The following is a 25386-nucleotide window of genomic DNA, read 5'->3' on the forward strand; positions in this document are numbered from 1 at the left end:
GGGTACTTGCCCTTCGAATTTTCGATCGAGTGAGCCTATATTGAACTTTCTACGACAATATCTTTAATAAAAATCTTATGTGCCCCCAGAACATAACTAACAATCATTGCACTGAGGGTGTGGGGGAGTTTCCTCCTCGAAAACATATTTTCTATCTGGAAATCAAGTACGCTGAACAAAATGGCTATCTCAAAATTTTGATTGGATGTGTTTGGGGGAATGATGGGCGTGGGGGGGGGCTAGTTTCCCTCCAATCACTTTCGACTATTAGAAAAGGGTACTAGCCCTTTGAATTTCCAATCGAATGAGCCTTATTTGAAGTTTCTACGACAACGCCTTCTATAAAAACCTTATATGCCCTCAGGGCATAACTTAAAACCCTTGTCCCATGGGTTGTGGGAGAGTGTCCTCCTCAAAAAGATATTTTCTATCTGGAAATCAACTACGCTAAACAAAATGGCTATCTCAAAATTTTGATTGTATGTGTTTTGGGGAATAATGGGCGTAGGGGGGGCTTGTTGCCCTCCAATCACTTTTGACTGTTAAAAAGGGCAATAGCCACTCCAATTTCCAATTGAATGAGCCCTTTTTGAACTTTCTACGGCAACTCCTTCGATACGTAGTGCCCGGGTATGGAGAAAAAAACACATTTTGCCCACATCGTTCTTTACTGAGGCAGCGCTAGCGCGCTGCCTATGATGGGAACATATATCTTAAACTGCCTGAGAATTGAACTGATCCGACAAAATAGGAAATTTCATTTAAATTAAACTTTAAATTATCAGAAATTCAATTATACTTAATGCAGCTGTTCTTTACAAGATGATGCCTATTTTTCTTTCAAACATGTTGTTGTAACGAACTGTTATTAAAGAATGACATGCTAAGTTTTCAGAAAATTATTTAGGCAAAAAAAAATTAATTCAAATGTTGAATCTTGTAGACTAGAGTAAAAATGTGTTCGTTTGATAAGCTAACCCGCCATACTCAAGTGCTTCCAAAGCGCACTTTAAAGGGCACTAGAACTTCTGATTACCAATCCAATGAGCCCCCTCCAAAGTTTATAAGACCAATCTTTCATATCTTTCTATAAAACCTTGCATGCTCCCCGGGTATAACTTATAACTATTGCCCTGAGGGTTGTGAGGGGTGGGGGGGGGGTCGTCTTCCTCAAGCATATAACACCCAGACCATTCAACTACGCTGAAAAGAAAAATGGGTATCCCAAAATTTTGATCAAATATTGTTGGGGAAATGATAGGCGTGGGTGGCAGGTTGCCCTCAAATCACTTCTGAATATTAAAAAGCGTTCTAGCCCTTTCGAATTCCAATCGAACGTGCTCCTTTCGAAGTTTCTATGACAACTCCTTCAGTGCGAAGTGCCCTGGTCTAAAAAAAAGAAAAAAAAATATATTGTGCCAACATTGCTCTTTATGTAGGCAGCGGTATTGCACTGCCTATGAAAATCAATAGATATGTAAAAGGAAAATATGATCTATAAAGGGTAAAATTTCTATTGCTATGAACCCTTTCAAATAAGTTATCAATCTACGCTGCAAGAAATCATGAAGACTGCTGCAAGTGGGAGAATAAGCTTTTAAGAAAATAAATGAAATTTAAGGGAATCCAGGCCCTTGCACACCTTAATTACGCCTCTGCCTACTCCTTCTGTAAGCTCTTATTCCCATTTTCTGGTTAGAACTCAATATCGATAGAATTTTACCAAGTTACTTAGTAAGTTAGTTTACTTAGCACACCAAAATCAACAAATCACTTCAAAAACATAAGGCTAAATACAGACAGACCAGGGGCACCCCACCGCGCCAATGGTGCCGGTAGTAAGCCATCGTGCCAAATTTTTTTGTTCCATGTTGGCAGGGCTTTCATCAGTGGCGCCATCAATCCACCCATAAATCGGCATGGCGTCGGGGTTTAATCCCAAGAACTTTTATTTAAAACGAAGAAGGAATTATGAAAAGAAGTTTTGCTAATTTAGTTCTTGAAATTTTTAAAATAAAAAATTGAAAAATTCGAAGAGTAAAAAAAAACACCGATCAATCGACGGCCCACCGCCAATCAGTTTTTGATGGCGCAACGCCAAAAAAAATTTGGCCGAAAAATTTTTTTTAAACAGTAGTTAGCAAAGTTACAAACCATAAAGATCACCAGGTACATTTTTTGAAGAAGTTTTTTTTAAGTTCTTCATTAAAATATTCCTGTCACACAGCTCTTAAATTAAATATTTGTTTTCTTCCTATTATGTTGTTAGTCAATTTTTCATGGGAAAGTAGCTAGTAATTGGGCAATTTGCCGAAATTGGGTTGAGCAGAAAATTTAAAAAGAGAACACAAGGTAGTGGTCAAACCTCGATTGGTAAATTATTTAACTTCATAGAAACGCAGAATTACAATCTTTTAAAGCATTGACGGTGCTGAAAAGGCAAGGAAACAAGTTGCCAAGGAGTGTGTAAGATAGTAAGTTTTCTTCTCTGGTGTCTCTAGGGAATAAGTTAAACTAAAAAAATGAAGTGAGAGTATCATTGTTACCATATCTAGGCTAATTTATAAACAGGAATCCCACACTAAGATTAACAAATTTCCTCTACTTGGAAAGCAGTGGTGCAACGGTGGCAAGGATAACAGTAGGCCTATAGGAGAGCAGCTCTTCTGAAGGAAATACTATAATGACATAAGAGTAGTAGTAGGCTATTTTAGGTTGCCTACTGCAGTCTAAATCATGTAGAGATATTAGAAAAAGAACCTAGATCATAAAGAAATCATATTAATGGGCTTAGAAATGCCTTGGTAATTGTTTAGCCTTGTGACACCTGATAAGGAGACATGTTAAGAAAACAATACTTACTTTAAAATATGTATAATGATCCTAGTTCTTAAATTATCCAATGGGAGAACCTTTATCATCAAGTCTTTCTTCTAAAAATCCTCAAAAGAGAAAAAGTTTCCAAATATCACCATGTTGAAAATTCAATGCTTAGGTCTTTTTAAATTGCTGCTTTAAATTGCCACCTAATAAGTTCTTTTATAGATAGAGTTCATGCCGGTCTTTTTAATATTTTTTTTTTTAAAGAGCAGTGGCAAAGGGCGAATAGCAGTGGCGTAAATACAAAATATTAATAGCAGTGGCAAAAATCAAAATGTTGTATTTTTGGTGAAAAACCGGAAATACAAAATATGCACAGCATTGAAAAGAAATGAAATAATATAAAAAAATTATATAAAAATCCGTTGATTTTGAATTGAAGTTATTAGGTTAGGCTAGGTTAGGTTAATGGCATGATTTCAAACAGAATTCACAATTTCTATAATTTCAATTTACCACTACTTTTTCTTTAAACACGTTTTTTGACACATGTGCTAAATGCTATCTATAAAACAACTTATTTGGCAGCAGTTTACAGCGGCAATTTAAAAAGACTTAAGCAACGTGGTACTTTTAGCATGGGTTTAGGAAACATTTTCTTTTAAGCTGGAAAAAGAAGGATTTTTAGAGGAAAGACTTGGTGATAAAGGTTCTCCCGTTGGATAATATAAGAACTAGGATCATCATACATATTTTAAAGTAAGAATTGTTTTCTTAACATGTCTCCTTATCAGGTGTCACAAGGCTAAATAATTACCAATGCCTTTTTGTTAGAGTTTTGAGCATTTTGCTATTTATCAATATTTTTCATCATATTTTTCATCATTATTTATAATGCTGATATGAAAAGAATAAAGACTTTAACAGAGTTAAACTGGAAGAACCATGAAAATCTTGTTGGTAAAACTTTTCTGTATACACTGAAGTATGCATTTTTCTATTCTGCTGTTTTGTTACTGTGTAATTTTGTTATTTGGGACCCAGGTCCCCATTAACAAAATTGATCAGAATGAGGCTCTTCAGTGTTAAATAAAGTACTACAAGAAGAAAAATTACAGCTTAGGCCCCACATCTGGATACAGTACTTCCTGTTTGTATTACAAATTGGAGAAAAGCCTTGTTTAAAAATGCTCTGTATTACTTGAGTGTGCTGAAGCTCATTTATTGAAAAACACAGAATATTGATGAATACAAAAGATATTCAAATCTGGAGGCTCTATAGTATTGAATCATGTTAGAAGGGGCCAACCCCTAAAGTGATGCCTGAGTTTCATTGTTTTAGTGTTGTATAAACAAACACCATGTTAGAGCATGGGGGGGCTGGGGGAGGGGGGAGCCCGGCCCCCCCCCCCCCCTGGCTGAATGATGTTGCCTTATTTTTATATTTTTGCTCTGAGATTTCTTTTATCTAGCATTAAAAGTGCCAATTAGATGAGGTTTGCCCCCCCCCCCTGGAATTCAGTTTATGGGCGCCCATATGTTAGAGTACCAAATATTATATTTGGAAAGAACATCTACCAGGGAATAAAGTAGGGTATTAGCCTAAAATTAGGGCTATCAAGAAGGAAACATGTTTAAAAAAAAAAAACAATTCTTTTTTTGAAAATATGCAGAAAATTTATTGTTAATACATTTTGAAGGTGTTTTCCCTATACTTTACCCCCTCCCCTTAATGTGCAATATATAACCCAAACTATATATTTCCTGTTTGATTTTCTGTTTCTTCATTTTGTCAGTGCTGATTCAATTGATGTACATGTGGGTTGAAAGAAGATTGATACATCACAAAATGCATAAGAAATATATGATTATGAAATGTTGATTGCACAAAAGGTTGTGATTCTGTTCTTTTCATGTCAACATTACAAAAAACATCAAAAATTGAACATATTTTGTTTGATTTTGCTGTTGTCAAGTGTTATCATTTTAGTACCAATAAGAGTTAAAGACCACATAAGCATGAATTTATTTTAAGGACTGGGAATTTTGTAGGTATGCCAAAAATTCAGAAATTAACAAAGAATAGACATTGCATAGAAAATATTAAAAAAAATTCAGGAAAAGTCTCAAAATTTAAGACCTCTTTGCCATCCACAGTGAAATTGTCCAGGCTATTCAGACTGCCTACCAACTTGCCAATGGGTATAGAGAACAATTGGTTTATGTCATACCTTTTTTCTGTTCTACTTGAATGCCAATTTAATGTTGTTAAAAATTGAATCAGCAAACAGGCTGGATGCAATGTCCTTGGTTGCAAAAATCCATTTCAGCTCATTCTTGTTGTGATGAAAAGTGGCATTCTGATGTTAATAATAGTATTAACGAATACACTTATGTATATTAAACCCTTTATGCACACCCAACTGGTCTATAAACTCAACATATTTATTTTCATAGTAGTAAATTTTTTCTTTGGTACTTTGTTTCTTCTTGGGCATATACTTTATAAGTAGTGTTTTTTTTAATATAGTTGAATTCAATCAAACTGAACCTTGGTATTGCACTAGCCTGCCTGCTATTGAATGAGCTGCAACCAACAGATTGTTGCTACCAAGTGCTAAAGTTTCCATGGAATCTCCTATTTTTCTGGCTGGCTAAACAGCTTTTATTCCTATGTAATGGCCCAGAACTCTTCAACATTGTCATTGGCAACATTATGATGCAGGACAACTTCACATTTCAGCTTTGGACTGAAGCTTAGAGATTGAGTCATCTCAGATGTGTATTCCAGTGGACTCAATGGAGCAGCTGTTGAAAATCTTATGACAAGAGCCTGGAAAAGTATGACTGAAGATAAACTGGAACAAAACCAAAATTATGGTCATGGACCCATCTTATTCTGCTGCCAATGCCTTAGTTAGCCTAGACAGCACAAAGCCACTAGTATTATATAGCTCCAAAGTTCACCTACCTTGACTCCACAATTTTGTCAGATAGCTCAATTCTCTCTGAGCTGCAAGCAAGAATATCCAAGTGTCTTCTGCCACAGGCAGGCTAAACTGTCACCTCTGGCACATATCAGTTGTACAACAAAACTGCAATTTTCAATGCACTAGTTGACTGTAATGCCTTATGGAGTTGAAACATGGCAAGCATCACCAGCAACCCTCAAGGATTTTCAGTTTTTGATTCATTTCAGTCAAAGATCTTAAGGAGGATCAAAGATCTGTGATGGTTTTACTTTGGTCAGCAATGAGAAGCTGTTGCATCTTGCTAAGCAGGCTTGGTTCTTGAACTAAGAAGCCAAGTGCACCTTACCACAGTTTGGACACCTGCTGCAAATGCCTCCAAACCTATGTGAAAAGACAATCTATGACTTCAACCCTACCAAAGCCAGCTGATAGCCACCCTATGGCCAACTGATTGGATGACAGCATGTTGAAGTTCATTATGATGGCAAACATCAGACAGAGAAAAACACAAATGCTTGCCATGGATAAAAGTGGATGGAGGAGGCAGACATCAATCTCTATGCCAAGCACCACCTAACAGGAGACATAAGTCAAATTATTATTTTCACATTTGGTTTAAATGTAAAAAATAGTTTCTGAGATTATAGCAGTCAATCCCAACTATCTAAAACATTTTACATCATGTCCAAGATGTAAACTGGGGTATGAGTACCTAAGCTAGAATAAATAGTTGCACCTCAGCGGCAATCCCATTCTGGACAAAAGTTTGACTACATTATATTATAGTTAAAACTGGTTTATGGTAGCATTGATAAAGTTTTAGATGAGCTGGTTTTTGCTATCTCAGAAAATAGTTACATGAAGAGAATGAAACTTTCATGAATGAATGCACAGCCTCAGTGATGCTTCAGAAAGGTGTTTCCATACTGTTATCTCTACTACTTCTGTATTTCTGAGGTTAGAATTGTATAGAAGACTGGTCTGAACCTGTCAATAGCTATATTGCTTTGGTTTGGAAGGTATTACTAATAAAACCTGGATTCTCACTTTGTGAGCAAAAGATGCAAGGTATCAGTCATGATGGTATATGACTATGTAGCACTGACTGATGGTGACAATAGGGATCAGATACATTTCACAGTTCACAGTTTCACAGATACATGTTACAGGAGCAAATAAACTGGATCCTAGGTAGAAACATGGTATTTGTATTAGCAGACTCTATGCTTAAGCTAGTACAAATAGGGCTTGGTAGTCTGCTAGCTTAGGTAAATTTGATGCAGGGAATTACAATAGCAATGTAATAGGATGCTATAGTCTATTTAGGCATGATAATCTAGTTATAATCAATTTGGTATTGGATCATAAAATGGCGCATAAATTACTATGGTGGATGCTACACACATGATGGATGCTAGCCTTATTGATTATATTTCTAGGAATCAAAGGTAGAAGGATCAATGCAAGACACCAGGGTACATAATAGTGGTGTTGTCAACAAAATTACAATTAAAAACAAAAACTACAGTTAACAAACAAAAATTAATTTAAAAAAATTCCAAAAAATAAGTTTTTCAAAGAAAATTAAAAGCCATTTTAAACTTAAGCTCAGCAGATAAAAACAACTTTTAAAATTCAAACTCAAAACGACCAGAAATTACTATTAAAGAATAAATGAAACCCAAAACGAACAGATATTAAATAAACAATCATAGCAAAATCATACAACAAGTAATAACATAAATGAATAAATAGATTTTAAAGCAAGTAATGCTTAGATTTAATATGGAAATCAAGCTTAAAACGAAAAAAAATATTCTCCTAATTGAAGTATAAATTAAACTTAAAACAAACAGAAATTAAATAAACAATCAATGCAAACAAACAAACAATAGATATTAATGTAAATTAATAAATCGATCTTAAATCGAGTAAAACTTAAATTGAATATGCAAATCAAGCTTGAAGCAAATAAAAATCTCTACAAACAAGAGTTTGCATATGACCTCCTTTTCTCACGGTAAAAGTCTAAAACCTACTGTGTCATTGGTGCTTTGCTGAAAACCATTTTTATGACAAATATTTTCTTTTGTATTTAATATTGAAAATAAACACTAAAATTATAGTAACATTTTGAACTGATGAGCTTTCAGCAATTAATATCATTATACATCAAATATTCAGTTTAATTTATTAGCTCTTTTTAAAGTTGTTAAAGACAAATATAGTTTCACTACAAACAAATGTTGGGATAGTGCCTCCTTTCCTAACTGTAAATAAAAACCAAAAGCCTACTGCATCATTGGCTCTTAACTGAAAACGAATTATATTACAAATATTTTTTTTCCAGTTCTTACAGCATTAAAAATAAAAATACAATTACAGTGAAATAAAATCTTGAACTGATGGAACTTTCAACAATTAATATCATTATACATGAAATATTCAATTTGATGTTCTTTGTACTTTCCAAGACTGTTCAAGATGCATAGAGTTTTTCAGTAAAGCGTCAATGATGCAGTAGGTTTTAGACTTTTACAGTGAGAGAAGGAGGTCATACCCAAACTCTTGTTTGTAGATTTTTTGTTTGTTTCAAGCTTGATTGCATATTCAATTTAAGTTTAACTCGTTTTAAGATTTATTTGTTAATTTACATTAGTATCTATTGTTTGTTTGTTTGCATTGATTGTTTATTTAATTTCTGTTTGTTTTAAGTTTAATTTATACTTCAATAGGAGAATATTTTTTTTGTTTTAAGCTTGATTTCCATATTAAATCTAAGCATTACTTGCTTTAAGATCTATTTATTCATTTATGTTATTACTTGTTGTATGTTTTTGCTATGATTGTTTATTTAATATCTGTTTGTTTTGGGTTTCATTTATTCTTTAATAGTAATTTCTGGTTGTTTTGAGTTTGAATTTTAAAAGGTATTTGTATTTGCTGAGCTTAAGTTTAAAATGGCCTTTACTTTTCTTTGAAAAACCTATTTTTCAGAATTTTTTTTAAATTAATTTTTGTTTGTTAACTCTAGTTTTTGTTTTTTAATTGTAATTTTGTTGACAACAGCACTAGTATGTACCCTTGTGTCTTGCATCGATCCTAGGGCCCAGGGGATAGGTGCTGTAAGTGTTGTCCTGGGGGCGGATATGGTTCTTATGAAAGGGATGCTTGTATAAACTTCACAGAGGGCTCATTTGATTGGGAATTGAAAGTTCCAGTTTAATTTTTAAGAGTCAAAAGATCCAAGGGTGACAAGCCCCCCCCCCCCCACACCCTTTTTTACCAAAGCCCATCCAATAAAAATTTTATAAGAGCCATTTCATTAAAAATAGTTCAAAGGTCAGATAAGAAAAATTCCTGGGTTGATGGAACCCACCAGGGTCCAGAGGCAGGCGTTAGGAGTAATGCTCCAGGTGCATATATAGTTCTTATGGAAGGGATGCTCGTATAATTTGGAGCGGATGGGTTTGGGGAAAAATTTGCGTGGGGTGGGGCTATTTGCCCTTAAATCTCTTGACTTTTAAAAAGTGAACTAGAACTTTCAATTTCCATTCAAATGAGCCCTCTGTGAAGTTTCTACAAGCATCCCTTTCATAAAAACCATACATGCCCTTAGGGCATAACTTAGAACGCCTTCCCCTGGGCCCAGGAGGCTGTATTGACACCAGATTTTTTTCTTATCCAACCTTTGAACTATTTTCAACAAAATGTCTATCTCAAAATTTTCATCAGATGGGTTTGGAAAAAGAAGGCATGGGGGGTGGGGGAAAAAGTGAGCTTGAACTTTCAATTTCCAATCAAATGAGCCCTCTCTGAATTTTATACAAGCATCCCACTTCACACAATCCATATATGCCCCAGGGTATAACTTACAACGCCTGCCCTGTGCCCTGGGGGTCGTGACAACACCTGACTTTTTATTATCTGACTTTTGAGCAATTTTTAACTTAATGGCTATTTCAAAATTTGTATTGGATGCATTTAGGGAAAAAGGGGCGTGGGGGGGGCTAGTTGCCCTCCAATCTCTTTTGACTTTCAAAAACTGAACTAGAACTTTCAGTTTCCAATCAAATGAGCCATCTCTGAAGTTTATACAAGCATCCCTTCAATAAGAACCATATATTCCCCCAGGGCATGACTTGCAAAACCTGCCCTGGGGGGCTGTGTTGACCCTGGGGAGCTGTGAACTATTAGAAAAAAAGCTATCTCAAAGTTCTTATCGGATGGGTTTGAGGAAAAAAAGGCGTGGAGGGGGGGGGGGGTTAGGTGCCCTCCGATCTCTTTTGACTCTTAAAAAGTGAACTAGAACTTTCAGTTTTCAATCAAATGAGCCCTCTTTGAAGTTAATACAAGCATCCCTTCCATAAGACCCATAGATGCCCCCAGGGCAGCGCCTGCCCCCAGGCCCTGGGAGGGTTGTGTAGACACTGGAATTTTTGTTATATGATCTGTGAACTATTTTTAACATTTGGGAAAAAGAGGTTTAGTGGGGGGGGGGGAGCTGGCTACCCTTCAATATCTTGCGACGCTTAAGGAGTGAAGTGGAACTTTCAATTTCAAATCAAATGAGTCCTCTCTGAAGTTTATATGAGCTTTCCTTCCGTAAGAAACATATATGCCCCCAGGGCATAACTTATAACCCTTGCCCCTGAAGACTGGGAGGGGGGGATGTCCTGCTCAAACATATAATATCCAGAACTTTCAACTACATTGGACAAAATAGCTATATCAAAATTTTGATTGGATGTGTTTGGGGAAATGGTGGGCGTGGAAAGGGTGTCAGTTGCCTTAGAATCACTTTCGACTATTAAAAAAGGAACTAGCCATTTAAATTTCCAATTGAATGAGCTCTTTCTGAAGTTTTTACAACAACGCTGTCTATACAAAACCTTATATGCCCCCAGGGCATATTTGCCCTGAGGGCTGTGGGGGGTTTTCATCCTCAAAGACCTAATTTCCAGAACTTAAAACTACATTGAATAAAATGGCTATATCAAAATTTTGATTGGATGTGTTTGGGGAAAAGGTGGGCGTGAGAGGGGGGTTAGTTGCGCTCCAATCACTTTTGACTAATAAAAACTTTGAATTTCCACTAGCTCTTTGAATTTCCAATCGAATGAGCCTTTTTTGAAGTTTCTACAACAATGCCTTCTATTAAAACCTTGTATGCCCCCAGGGCATCACTTACAACCCTTGCCCTGAAGGCTGTGGGGGAGTGTCCTACTAAAAAACATAATTTCTATCTGTAAATCAACAACGCTTAACAAATTGGGTATCTCCAAATATTTATTGAGTGTATTTTAGTAATCGGTGGGTGGGGAAGGAGTGCTTGTCGCATTCCAAACACTTTCGACTATTAAAAAAGGCGCAAACCGCTTCAGTTTTAAATCGAATAAGCCCTTCTCAAAGTTTCTACAACAGCATCTTTGATATGAAGTGCCCTTCTCTAAAGGAAAAAAATAATTGTGCCAACATTGTTCTTATATGGCCCCAGGCATAACTTAAAACCCTTGCCCTGAGGGTTGTGGAGGAGTGTCCTCCTCAAAAACATATTTTCTATCTGGAAATCAAATACGCTGAACAAAATGGCTATATCAAAATTTTGATTGGACGTGTTTGGGGGTATGCTGGGCGGGGGGGGGGGCTAGTTGCCCTCCAATCACTTTTGACCCTTAAAAAGGGCATTAGAACTCTCGATTTCCATTCAAATGAGCGCCCTTTGAAGTTTCTACGACGACCCCTTCCATATGAAGTGCCTCTGGGGAAAAAAACCACAATAATAATAAAACATTGCAGCTGTATGGCCTTTACTATAGGCCTTTACTTTACTCTGAAAAGGCCACCATATAGTAGTGTCTTGAGTCAAATTAAAATCAACATTTAGGAATGGTAGCTGCCTTCTTGATAGTTACTACATTGATAGACTCCAGGATAAGAATTCAAGAGGAAATTTACAAGAATAGTTGGATACAAAACTGGAGAATTCAGAACTTGACATTGTTGAAGATGGATGGAATAATTAGAAAAAAGTGTTTGCAGAGTACCAGAAGACATCCCAGGAAAGAAAGTTAGGAATGCAGATAGGAATATTAGTAAAAACACTTTGAACTTGGTTGAAGAGAGAAGGGTTATACAAGCAGTTTCTAAATGGTGTATCATACTGTGAATAAGAGGAAAGTAATGGAAGTAAAGAATGCATTAAAGTATGGATTACAGAGATGGGAAATGGTGGCCATGGATGAAATTGCAAAGAAGCTAGAAGACATTGTCAGACTGTATGAGTTGCATACAGGACAATGAATGTTTTGAATATTGCAGAATATGTTTTTGAGAATAGTTAATCAATCATGACCAAATCAATAAAGTTTGTGCTGTGATTTTGTGTCATGCTTATGAACAGGCCGAATTTGTGCTATAGTCGGAGGTCAATTGGAAACAGGCCCACATCGGAATATGCCAGGAACTGTTTGTTACTTCAAATGGTAATTAAAATGTGCTCAACAAACTAAAAGCAAAAGAAAAACATATGGTTCTTTCTCTGTTGTATCCTTCCTCTCCAATTTTTTTCATCAAGTTGATAGAAAAGAAAATGCTTCAAAATATTCCAAAATTTAATGTTTTTTATTTATTTTAATTTTGAAAACCTTGGTGATCCTTGATCGTCATGCATTTTGAAGACCATATTATAATTTTCAATTTACAGAGAACAAATTGCATCTTAAATATTTTCACTTTTTGACTATTAGATCCAAAATTATTAAGACATTATGGAGTAAATATTAGTATATGTATATTAAATGGTCAACTTACGATCCATTTATATTTTTTCTTTCAGTGATCTTGGTCATGGTGGTGTTTCTTTTTTATTTTTTGATATTATGAGAAATAGAGACATTCAGTTTGAAATAAGAATTGTTTTTGGTAAAGTAAAAATTATATTTTGGTCCTCAGAAGGCATGGGTGACGTCAGCCCTACTGATCTTTGTTTCTGCTCGTTTTGAGTTTGACTTGATTATTTATTGTAATTTTTGTTTGTTTTGGGTTTCATTTATTTATTGATGATTTGTGGCAGTTTTATGCTTGGAAAATTATTTGACTTTATTTTGTCTCATTTTCGGTTTAATGTAGCTCTTTACTTTTCTTTAAAAAAGTATTTTATGAAAAGGTTTTTTTAAATTAATTTCACAAATATGCTAAAAGAAACAACAAATTCCAAATTGATTCAGTTAATGCTTTAGCAATTGTATCTGTTTTCATGAATATCTAGGGGAAGGAGGAAAATCAACATTTAGGGAAGGCAGCAATTTTGCTCTTCTTTTGGAGTTTTTCAACAATAATACCTAAAAATAGTACTCTTCAAAATCGAGGTGGGGGGTGAAAAAATAAATGGGGGCACATTCGCCCGCTATTGACACAGCTGTCTTTAGCCATTAGGTGCAAATCTATCTCTCTTAGATAAAAACATTCTATATTCCCTTATTTACACTATAGTTTGTGATTAAAAAAAAACATATTAAACTATTGTTAAAGTCCCTTTACTGAGAAACAAATCTGTTATACTTTGATGCAACTGATTAAAGCATGACTTTCTTTGTCCCCTATTAATATGCATCAATGTTCAAGATTTTGATTCCAGATTCTTCTTCACATCAAGCCCTGCAACCTCATCATTTACATGCTAATGGAGTGCTATACCATCTGAGCTAAGATATTGTATCCTATTGTTCTAAGATTAGATTGATTAGATCTAAGTCTTAAGTTCAAGTCTAGGTCTAGGTCTGGGTCACTGGGTCTATTACCTTAACTAATTACCTTAATTTGCACTTCTGAGAAAATTAAGATCCATTCTTAATTTTTATGTCTTCAGTTTGTTTCCTTTTGCTGAATCTAGTGCTTCATCCATATATCCAATTGTGATCATATCTAGTTTACCTTATTCCCCTTAATTATACTTTTCTTAAGAGGGTCCAAATAATCTTCCAATCTTCTACAGAGAAGATTATGTGCCAGTTATGGCACAGAAAAGTGGCACTTGTTGATGCAAGGTGTACCCCAAATTTCAGTGAAATAATCCAAAATGTCCTGGTTTCTATCAATGACTTGTTGAATTGCTGTCAAAGAATGTTTTTCTCAACAGTCTATTTCGGTTTAATAAAACTTTATCATGTCTTAGTTCTACATGGTGCTTCATCTAGGCCATGAGTCCAATTGATTTAGTACCTGTTTCAACAATTTTCTTTATCAGTACCTTACTTGAGAGGGACTAACCAGTTTTCAAATCCATTCCAGAAATGACACTGAAACATGATGCTATCAACACCAATTTAAAAACAGTACATGAGAATTAACATAGCTTTTGTACTGGCCTTTATTCATCTCTGGGACCATCCAGTCTATATGGGGGCTCCATGAAAAAAAAGAAAAGAAAACATATCCATATTGCCCATGCAAAAGAGTTTTCCCTTTTATTGAAGGTGGGGTGCGATAAATCTCTAGTTGAGAGTTTGTTATGATGGCAATTTCAGTGGTGTCCCTTGTATTTCAGTTTGCCACAATATTTAGCGATTTCAGGCTTTTTTTGGTTTTGTTAATTACAAATTACTCTTCAGACAAATTTTGATAAAAGTCACTTTTTCCAAATTAGTCTCAATTCACTGATAGTTTCTTTGAAAACACGTTTTTAAAACATCATTTACTAAGGGCAATTGTTTGCTCTATAGTAGGTTGCGCCTAATATTGCAACCATAATTTTTCTGTTTTGAGAGTATAGCCTTAATGCTGTAAAGTAAAGCCCAGACATTATCATAGCTTTTATCAAAAACTACCGAAATGAATCCCAGCCAATTTTTATGAAAAGTGCATGGTACAAAAGTAATTAACTATGTTGTTATTTAGGCCAATACTTGTTATTCCAACCAATAATTGATTTTATCAAAACAGAGTAGTTTGAGTTTCTGTCATAAATGTTTGCCAACATCCAAGATAATAGGTTCCGTTACATAAAATAAACGTGTAATAATGGTTTCATTGATTCGAACAAAAGCATCAAGCTTACAGGATAGGATTTATGGCCAAACTATATTTTACTTCAAATCCCAACCTGTTGCAGTTCATCTTTTTACAGCCTGTGAGCCCATAATAAGTAAAAATTATTTTTAATATACAATGGCCACTATAAGCCATAGAGTGGCTATATACAATAAGCCACTCTTCTGATTTAGTGACATGAACCATACCTTCTGTTAGTGATGTCTATATAACTATCCTTATATTTTAGGGAAAATGGCACAAAGACGGGCCCCCTACATTTTATTAATTAGAAGCTACAAGTACTCTTGCCTCAATCCAGGAATCCATTCAATAAAGCCAAATCATCAGAGGATTTACTATGCCTTGCAGCCTATTCAAATTTCATTCAGACAGTTTAGTGTGAAGTACTCAAGTAAGTTGCTCTGTTTATACTCTTGTGATGAAGCCTGCTTAACAGTCCTGCACAGTTTAGTTTGTCCTTCAACAAAATGGACAAACTAGAAGTCTTCCTAAAGAATTCAGCATACCAATAGCAATCGTGAATATATACTGAGGTATAATAAAGGTTCCTTCTGCTGTTTTAACACCTTCCATAATATAGGCTTAAGCTGCAGAGGTGGTGGTGTTGGACTATATTGCTGTAATGACCTCCCATCCAAATTAATAAGCAACCCAGGGACTCTTGTCATGCATTAGTCCAAGTTGAATGTAATCCTTCCCAACTGTCGAAAAAGTTCTTTTGCCTGATTGCTGTATTTGTACATTATCCATAAAATGCCAAAAACAGATAGTAGCTTGTAATTTCCTTACAATGGTGCCTTGGTAAATTTTGATGCTCATATGCAGCTCCTCCTGATATTGTCGGAGGCGAATTTAACCAGACTAACAAACAGTGGCTTATCCAATGCACCTGATCTGAAACAGGTAGCGGACATTCACACCCTTCAAAGTGGCAATACCTTAGACCTGTCATTTACCAATGTCAGTGCAATTTACCTTTGTCCCCTCTCAATGGCTCCATTGCAGACTGTTAATTACTTTGTTATCCTGTTGCAAGCGAAGAACAACATACCAAAACCAAAAAGAAGTACAGTGACAGTTCGTCAACTGAATAGGGACTGTATAGGCCTATGTGCCTTTTGAGGGTGGATTTGTAATTACTCATTCAATGAAATATGTGTCCTTGCTGTCTTGAGCTATAAGGTTGAAACGCTCAAATACCTGCTGCCCGAAAAGTTTCATGGATTTTCTCGACTAAGGCAGCGCCAGTTTTTAAACCTGATAAGCCTTGATAATCATGAAAAACCCGAAGCGATTTACTAGACTTAGATGTTAGCTACATAGTTCAGGGTGTACTTCAGCTGCAAAAAGCTACGAAACCCAATTGTAAGTATCGGTAGACAAACTAAAAAGAAGTGCATTTATTGATGCGGAAATTGCCCCCCCCCGTGCTTGATAGTGATCTGCGTAAGTGGCATTCAGCTGTCAAAACATGACTGGAAAATCTGTTAGTAATGAACTACTAATGCTGAAAACAGATGGTTGTTTATATCAGCACAAGAAGTTATTTCATTTCTTTAACAAAATTTATACCACGTATCCAACATTGGAGTGAAGTTGAGCTAAATACTCTGATTAAAACTGCGAATGTGATGAAATTGAACACATTACAGTCTAATGTTTTCTGGGAGATATGTAAACTGAGAAAAAACTGTGCTTCATATCCAGGCGAATTACCAGTAAAACTTCCACTAGAATATACAACATTTCTCGCAAAAACCCTAATTTCAATTTTTAATTAGTGCTTCAGTGGTCAGTCATTCCTCCTGCCTTGGAAACAAGGTTATGTGCGTGTTATTCTAAAGGTGAAGCATTCCAATAGTTGTGATAAATATTTGGGATCAAAGACCCATTTCAATCGCACCGAACCTCATCAAAGTCAGTGAGTTCTTTGTGCACCGTGAACTCATGTCACAAGTCGCACATTCACGGCACTAAATTGGCCATCCTACTTTTCGTTGCGGTAGTTATGTTATGGACAGCATGGATGACATTTAAGATACGATCCCCTCATTTTTTTACTTTTTTTTGGAGGGAAATTATTCAGCTTTTATTATAATTTTTTTATGCATCTATACCAGTGGTATTCTATGGCTGCTCATCGACACTACATAGTTTATTGTATATTTTCAATCAGTATTTTTTGTACATTTGAAGGATAAACACTTGCATCATATTTAATTAAAAAAATGGAGATGAAATATTCAAAGAAAATGTGTGCATATGATAAAGTCATCGTTGTGTTGAATGCTGACCAAGACAAATATTTGAATTTTGAAAAAAAATACTATTGGGAATCTCATTGGAAATGTATGCGTGCGTTGTCATGACAGTGAGAGATTAAATTTCCTTGGACTACCGAGATCATCCAACATTGTTGATGGTGGATATGCGAGATTGAGATATCCAGAGATGATATTGCTCAAAGAGAATGCCAACATAAAAGTAATAGTTGTTGAAAACGGGCATCTTCTTGCTAATGGTCCTGGTAACACGTTACCTGTTGATAGATCCTATTGTCGTCGTTCTGGTATTAGTATTCAAATGAAAGCAAAGGGAAACAGAAAGGCCCACTGCTGCACTCATATCATAAAATATATCTTGTGTACGTGCCAGAACTGTTAGCTGTGTGAAAATAATGTGATAATAGACAATAAAAATCGCTGGTAAAATAAAAAGGGCATTGGCAAACAATATCACCAATGAATGTAAAGATGAAATGATGGAACACAAAGCGCATGTGGACATTATTACTACCATTGATCATATACCAACACATATAGTAAATGAAGCAACTAATACCAAAGACGAAACGCATATTGAGGCTGTAGGCGACACTACAGTAAAAATTGTGAATGACTCAATAGTCAGTGATCAAGGGACCGTTATCTTTCAAGGGGTGGCTCACATTCGCCGCAGTTGGTCTAAGAGTGAATTCCAGGGTAATCGGGAGCGCTGATAACGAATATCGGGTTGCATAAGTTCGGGTTGCATAAGTTTAGCCTATAAAGTCAAATTTGGCCTAGAACGACGTTATACCGCTCTTGATTTTTTTACACGGTAAAATAAACTGAAAACTATAAAATTGACATATCCTGAATCCTAAGAGTGAGTCTTTTCACCTGGTATTTTCAGTTTTACTACACAACCTTTATGTTTTTAGTTAACCTTAATTTAATTTTGAAAACAAGGTTTTTAATGTACTTTTTCTTAGTTTTTTTCCGCTTTTTCTGAAATTTTTGCCTTTATAAGTGTATTTTTTATGCTTTGTTTGAATTCTACTTGTCACTACGAGTCATATCAAGTGCCTCTTTTCCAAAAAATCTTAATTCTTGAGCAACTATTTATTTTTTCTAAATAACGTCATAGCTTTCAGAAATTAGCCTACAATGACCCAGTTTTTTTAAAGCTTTTTTTAGCTGTTAAAAAAAGGTGAAAACGAATCAAACTGCACATCATTCAAACCGCCAGAATGTCCTTTACACGTTGTTAATAAAAAGAAAGTCGAAACTTGAATGTGCAAGAATATATAAGCGTTTGAACAAGAAAATTCCCCCCCCCCCAAAAAAAAGAAAATTTTCCAAATAGTGGTGTTTTACTCGAAATATTTTCAACACAACCTATAATTTTTATTTCATCAAACGATAGATCGCTCGTTTCTGAATCAAACCATATATTTACATTCTATACAGTTAATAATTTTAACCAGGAAAAAAGCAACAGATACCTCGTTCTGCGATCGCATGCGGGAATTTGGTTTCCACAGCAATAAAAAAAAGCCGAGCATCTTACATATCGGGTTTTAGTTACATATGATACTTAGCCATAAAAGGCTGATTTCTGCTTTATAGGCTAAAATCGTCAAGTTCTACATTAGTGCGAGCATTTGCATCCCCGATATTCGTTTTGGGCACCTTAGATTACCCCGGAATCCGTACTCAAACCAAGTGTGGCTGATGTGAGCCAACCCTTTCCTTTTTTTGAACGATAGCGAGCCTTGGTGTCGAAGCCGTGTGAACGTGTGGTGCAGAGGTGACTAAGGCTGATTTAAGGTACAGTTTTTTTAATTCCCAGCATAGCAGGGGTTAATGATCCAATCGGTTAGATCGGGTGAACGGCCACTGATGTAGTAGACGGTAACTAATGATCAGCTGAAAGTAAGGTTTAGATGACTGCAATAGCAGTTTAATGTCAAAACAAACAAAAAATCAAATATTTAAAACTGAACGTGAAACGGTGGCTCAAATCTCTTTTTCTTCTTCATCTTCTTCTTCGGACTCGTTGTGATTCACATTGTAAAGTAGGCATTTCGGTGGGTTAGCTCTGCACTTGCGTGCGCTGTCACTAAAAACTATTTTGGAGCGTACGAAGTGCGAGCTACACCTTGTCTTAGCAGAGTTACAAAAAGAAAGTGATGCTAGCCCATGTGGCATTGCATAAACTAGGTCTGGCTTCAGTTCATGATCTTCATTTCCCCAGCCCATATCGGTAGCCTGAGGTAAATCAATACGGGGCTCTGTGGCTTTGAATCCAAATCAGTGACTGGAACATGCATCTTTTCAAATAAACAGAAACGAGATATCAGTTGGTGGTAAACGCCACAAATCCTCCAATCTTGGGTACAAATATGCTCGAAGGTTATTCAAAACTTTTGAAGTTGGTCACACTTCTGTTATTCACTGTAGCCACAAGCTGCTTACAGACGTTGACTAAACCATCACTTTGCACAGATGATGGCTTCTCTGCAAGGGGTCGAACTTAATCACCTAAAGCTCCCAACAAAGTTTCCGAAGACTTCGCAGCTCGAAAAAAGCGGACCTTTACAATTCTATACAGAAAGCTTGTGGTGTCACATCCACTCAAGCTGGGGATAAGCGGCAAAGCGTTGCAAAATGTTACTCCTAGTTTTTGTGCTGCCGTATGAATAGGTATGCAGTAGGACGGAAAATCAACCCAGAGCTGCTTGAGGCCGAGACTAGCAAGATGCTGGAAGTAGTATGCTGCTAGTAAGACGATATCAATATCGTTGGCTTGTGTTATCACAAGCGTGCTCTTTCGTCTTGCGGCTACTGTCGTGTGGTATAACACCCGAGTGTCTGCTTCCTCATGGCCAGGCGAGAAATCGTCATCTACGGAGCTACCAGGGGGCGAAACGGTAATGGCTCTATGTCGACTCTCGAAACCTCCAGCGAGATGAACCATCAGACGGGTCGAAATTTTGTACTCCTAGGCCTCGAAAAGAACTTTCAAGAGTCGACCTTTGGCTGAGCGACTACTGAGAATCCCGTCCTAGAGTGTTGCGACTTTGCTGGAGGAAGTGAACAGGCCGGAAATATTTCCTCTAGGATCTCCTCGTCTTTTTCGAACAGCCAGATGCTTCTTTGAGGTTGAACGTGTAGTCATCATGGGTTCTATCGTCACTAAGACCGTCATACTTGTCACCAACCAAATGGATAGACTGACAAGCTTCGGGTATATTCCTAAGAATCCCATTGTAAACTCTTATTGTAAAATCTGCTAGCGCTTCATTTTTTTCCTGGTCGATAAAACCTTATGACACTCATGACATGAATTATAAAATCAGATCGAGGAGAGTCTTCATAAAGCGTATGTGGAATCATTTTTGGCCATGACTGCAAGCCAGACTGTTACAGAGTGTAGTTCAAGACTGTTTACTTTGTACCTGTACGTAGCTGAGGCTCCCTACGACTTGAACATAATACTGCAAGTGAGGCTGGATATGGCTGCAGATCGTACTTCAGTAGCTCACAGAGGGACGAAGTTTGTGTTGAATTTGCAACACGCAGAGCTCGTTTAAGCAGCTCAGTTTCCTCAAAATCTTTTTTTGTCACCCAATTTCTGCCTTTTATTGTCAGATTCGTAAACGCAGTAGTATCTTCATGATGACTCATTGCCTCGTCATCCATATTCAGGTTTGCTTTCAGCGTCCTGGTGACTGCTTCATTTTCATTCGTTGTCGCACCAACAATACCAGAAACTCCTCAATGACATTTGATGTCGAGATTCACGTTTAACTCTAAAGCCACATCGCATGCAATGCTGCCAAACGGCTTGGTTGTTTTCCTAACAACAAAATTGCCACTTACAAACTCTGCGTGAACTTCGTGCGCTTTTTCAGGCAGGCGTAGCATTTCTTCTAGGTAGTTAAGCGCAGCTGCGGCGTATTTTTGGTTTCCAGATGCGAAGAAAATCGGAATCATCTCTTTTATGGCGTTTAAGTGTGATCCCCGTCTGCAGCTCTTTTAGCATAAAAATAGTCGTTTCCGGTACGGATAAGATGTAAATAGTTGATTTAGAGGCTATGATTCCTTATGGTAGATCTGGACTCGCTGTACTTCGAGAAAAGCGGAGCGATGCTGTCCAACGCATCTCCTACCTGTTTACATGCTTCAGAACTAGTTGTACCAACATGGTTTACCTAACGCAAGCCAACTGACACCCCTCCAAAATCGTTGTTGCCGGAATCATTGCCTTTAGCTAGATCAGATAAATATCCTAAATTCTTTCCTTTTATATCGTAGTTTTCAGTACTTTATGCGATAGTCCGTGATCCAAGGCTCGCTATCATTAATAAAAAGGAAGGGGGTGGCTCACATCAGCCGCAGTTGGTTTGAGAACGGATTCCGGGGTAATCTAAGGTGCTTAAAACGAATATTGGGGTTTACATGCTCCCCAATATTCCCCAACATGCTTCCCTAGAACTTGACGATTTTAGCCTATAAAGGAGAAATTAGCGTTTTATGGCTAAGTACTTTATGCAACTAAAACCCGATATTTAAGTTGCTCAGCTTTTTTTTATTGCTGTGGAAACCAAATTCGTGCATGCGATCGCAGTAAGAGGCATCTGTTGTTTTTTTCCTGGTTAAAAATATTAGTTGTATAGAATGTAAATACAATGTTTGATTCAGAAAAGAGCGATCTATCGTTTGGTGAGATAGAAATTATAGGTTGTGTTGAAATATTTCGAGTAAAATCCTACTATTCAGAAAATCTTCTTTTTTGAGGGGGAAATTTTTTTGTTCAAACGTTTATATATTCTTGCAGATTAAAGTCTCGACTTTTTTTTAATAACAACGAGTTAAGGACAATCTCAGGATTCGAATGATGTGCAGATTGATTCGTTTTTTTTTAACAGCTAAAATTAAAAAAAAAAACCTGGTCATTAAAGGCTAATTTCTGAAAGCTATGACGTTATTTAGAAAAAATAAATAGTTACTCAAGAATTAAGTTTTTTTGTAGAAGAGGCACATGGTTTGACTCGTAATGACGAGCAGAATTCAAATAAAGTATAAAAAAATATACTTATGCGGGCAAAATTTTCAGAAAAACAAAATAAACTAAGAAAAAGTATGTTAAAAAACCTTGTTTTCAAAATAGGGGTTAACTGAAAAAATAAAGGTTGTGGGGAAAAGCTAAAAATACCAGATGAAAGTACTGCTACTGCTAGTACTAACAACTCACCGCATCAACAAGCTACCTAAGGTCAACACAGACGCGCACGCTCCTCCTCAATACCAATCTTTTTAAAGCCTCCCTCTTTACACCCGCCCACGAGGTTTCCATTTTCTTTAAATCTTTCTTTATGATTTCCTCTCACCCCAGACGAGGACGACCTGCTTTCTGTTTAGCCCTAGACTGTTGGTCGAAAACAACAATCTTCGGCAATCTGTCATCCTTCATCCGCACAACGTGCCCTAGCCATCTCAACCTTTCTTTCATTGTAGCCCTAGAGAGCGGTATTGAACCACATTTTTCGAATTTAACCACAGAATATGGTGAAAGTACTCATTATTAGAATTCAGAGTATGTCAAGTTTCTAAAGTTTTCAGTTTATTTTATCATTTAAAAAAATCGAGAGTGGTATGGCTTCGTTATAGGCCAAATTTGACTTTATAGGCTGAAATGACCATATTCTACACGCGTGCGAACTTGTTCACCCCGATATTCGTTATCAGCGACCCCGATTACCCTAGAATCCACCCTCAAACCAGCTGTGGCTGGTGTGAGCCACCCACTCCCTTTTTTTGAACGATAGCGAGCCTTGGATCGCATTCTCCAAAATGGATTAATGATTATTCTACTGGGTTAAGAACTAAGAGAAGGCACTAGATATACTATCAAGAGAGAGCATGATGAGTTATTTTATGGAACTGATTCAAAATGTTCAAAGTTGTTCAATGATATTAATAATGTATGTAACATATTTTTGTGTTATTATTCTACATATCGTTATTTCAATAAAAATATTTTATGCATTACTTTCTTGTGTTTCCATTATTTTTAGGGTACGATAGCAAGTCAAACATTTTGATTGTTTAGCTGGAGATGTAAGAAAGGGAATTTTTCAGAGGCATAAGTACTACTAGCATGCTCATAGAGGATTTATTAGAAACTGAGATAGGTCAACAGAGCTTTTACCAAAGTGTGAGAGAGATCAGATGATTTTTCTCCAAAATCCCCACAGACAAGCAAGCATCCTCTCAGACACACAGGCACAGAGTGAAAGAGGAAAAATTACATACACACATACAAAAACAGACATAGAGACAAGCAAACATCCGCTCAGACACAACTATGGGAGAGATGAAATGGATTTTTATTCCCTGAAATCCCCACAGACAAGAAAACATCCGCTTAGCCACACAGGCACAGAGTGAAAGATGAAAAGTGCCTACAAACAAACAAAGACAGACTTAGAGACAAGCAAACACCTGCTCAGACATACAGGCAGAGAGAGAGGGAAGCAAAAATACTTACAAACGCACGAAGTTAGACATAGAATCAGACAAAGACCGACATAGAGACAAGCAAACATCCGCTCAGACACACAGGCATAGAGGGAGAGAGAGAGGGGGTAAAATTACTTACGAATACACAGATTCAGACACAAAATCACAGAAAGACAGACATAGAGACAAGCAAACATCCGCTCAGACAAACAGATACAGAGAAAGAGAGAGAAAGAGAGAGAGAGAGAGAGGTAAATATACCTGCAAACTCACAAAGTCAGTCACAAAATCACACAAAGACTGACATAGAGACAAGAATACAGCCACCCAGACAGAGAGAGAGAGAAGACAGAGAGAGAGACAAGCAAACATCTGCTTATTCGTACAGGCACAGAGACAGAGAATCATACACACAGGCATAGACAGAGAGAGAGAGATAAAAATATTTAGAAACACACAGAGTCAGACACAAAATCACACAAAGACAGACATAAGAGACAAGCAGACATTTTCTTAGATACACTGGCATAGAGAGAGGCCAAAATACATATAAACACACAGTCAGACATAAAATTACACATAGACAGACATAGAGACAGCCCAAACATTCGCTCAGACGCACCTGCACAGAGAGAGAGACAAAAATAACTATAAACATACAGAGTCAGACATAAACTAACACAAAGACAGACATAGAGACAAGCAAACATCCACTCAGACACACAGGAACAGAGAGATAGAGGTAAAAATACCTAAAAACACAGAGTCAGACACAAAACCTCACAAAGATAGACATAGAGACAAGCAAACATTCGCAAAGACATATAGACACACACAGAGAGAGAGAGAGAGAGAGAGAGAGAGAGAGAGAGAGAGAGAGAGAGAGAGAGAGAGAGAGAGAGAGAGAGAGAGAGGAAAAAATAGATACAAACACACACAGAGTCAGACGCAAAATCGCACAAAGACCGACATAGAGAAGAACAAACATCCGCTCAGACACACAGCCACAGAGAGAGAGAGAGAGAGAGAGGTAAAAATACCTACTAACGTACAGTCAGACACAAAATCACACAAAGAATGACATAGAGTCAAGCAAGCATCCATTCATACACACAGGGACAGAGAGAGAGAGAGAGAGAGAGAGAGAGAGAGAGTGAGAGAGAGAGAGAGAGAGAGAGAGAGAGAGAGAGAGAGAGAGAGAGAGAGAAAATACCTACAAACCCACTCTCTCAGATTCAAAAACATACAAAGACAGACATAGAGACAAGCAAACGTCTGCTCAGACACACCTGCATAGAGAGAAAGAGGAAAAATACCTAAAAACGCACAGTGAGACGTAAACTAAAACAAAGACTCACCTAAAGTCAAGCAAATTTCCGCTCAGACACAGAGGTACAGAGAGAGAGAGGCAAAAATACTTACAATCACAAAGATTCAGACACAAAATCACACATAGACAGACATGGAGACAAGTAAACATTCGGCTCAGACACACAGGCAACGAGAGAGAGAGAGGTGAAAATACTTACAAATACACTGAGTCAGAAAAAAAAGCATACAAAGACAGATACAAAAACAGGCCAACATCCGCTCGGACACGAAGGCATAGAGAGAGAGAGAGCGATAGAAAGAGAGAGAGAGAGTGAGAGAGAGAGAGAGAGAGAGAGATTGAGAGAGAGAGAAAGAGAGAGAAAGAAAAAAACAAATACCTGCAACCCAGAGTCATATCCAAAATCACACAAAGATAGAGA

At 36.8% G+C, this 25386-nt stretch overlaps 1 protein-coding gene across 1 annotated transcript in view; it reads left to right on the forward strand.

Moving 5' to 3' along the window:
* The first annotated feature begins 2342 nt into the window (after positions 1–2342).
* The window catches only part of Pisd (phosphatidylserine decarboxylase), a 57327-nt gene continuing 34283 nt past the window's right edge, over positions 2343–25386 (forward strand). Inside the window, exons 1-2 of the mRNA XM_089098530.1 lie at positions 2343–2474; positions 15073–15237. Of these exons, the coding sequence (XP_088954656.1) occupies positions 15078–15237 (160 nt within the window). The 5' untranslated portion in view covers positions 2343–2474; positions 15073–15077. The remainder of the gene's footprint in view (positions 2475–15072; positions 15238–25386) is intronic.

The sequence above is a fragment of the Artemia sp. Qi Xiang Cuo genome, chromosome 13 (genome assembly GCF_049724085.1).
Source record: "Artemia sp. Qi Xiang Cuo chromosome 13, ASM4972408v1, whole genome shotgun sequence".
Taxonomy (NCBI): domain Eukaryota; kingdom Metazoa; phylum Arthropoda; class Branchiopoda; order Anostraca; family Artemiidae; genus Artemia; species Artemia sp. Qi Xiang Cuo.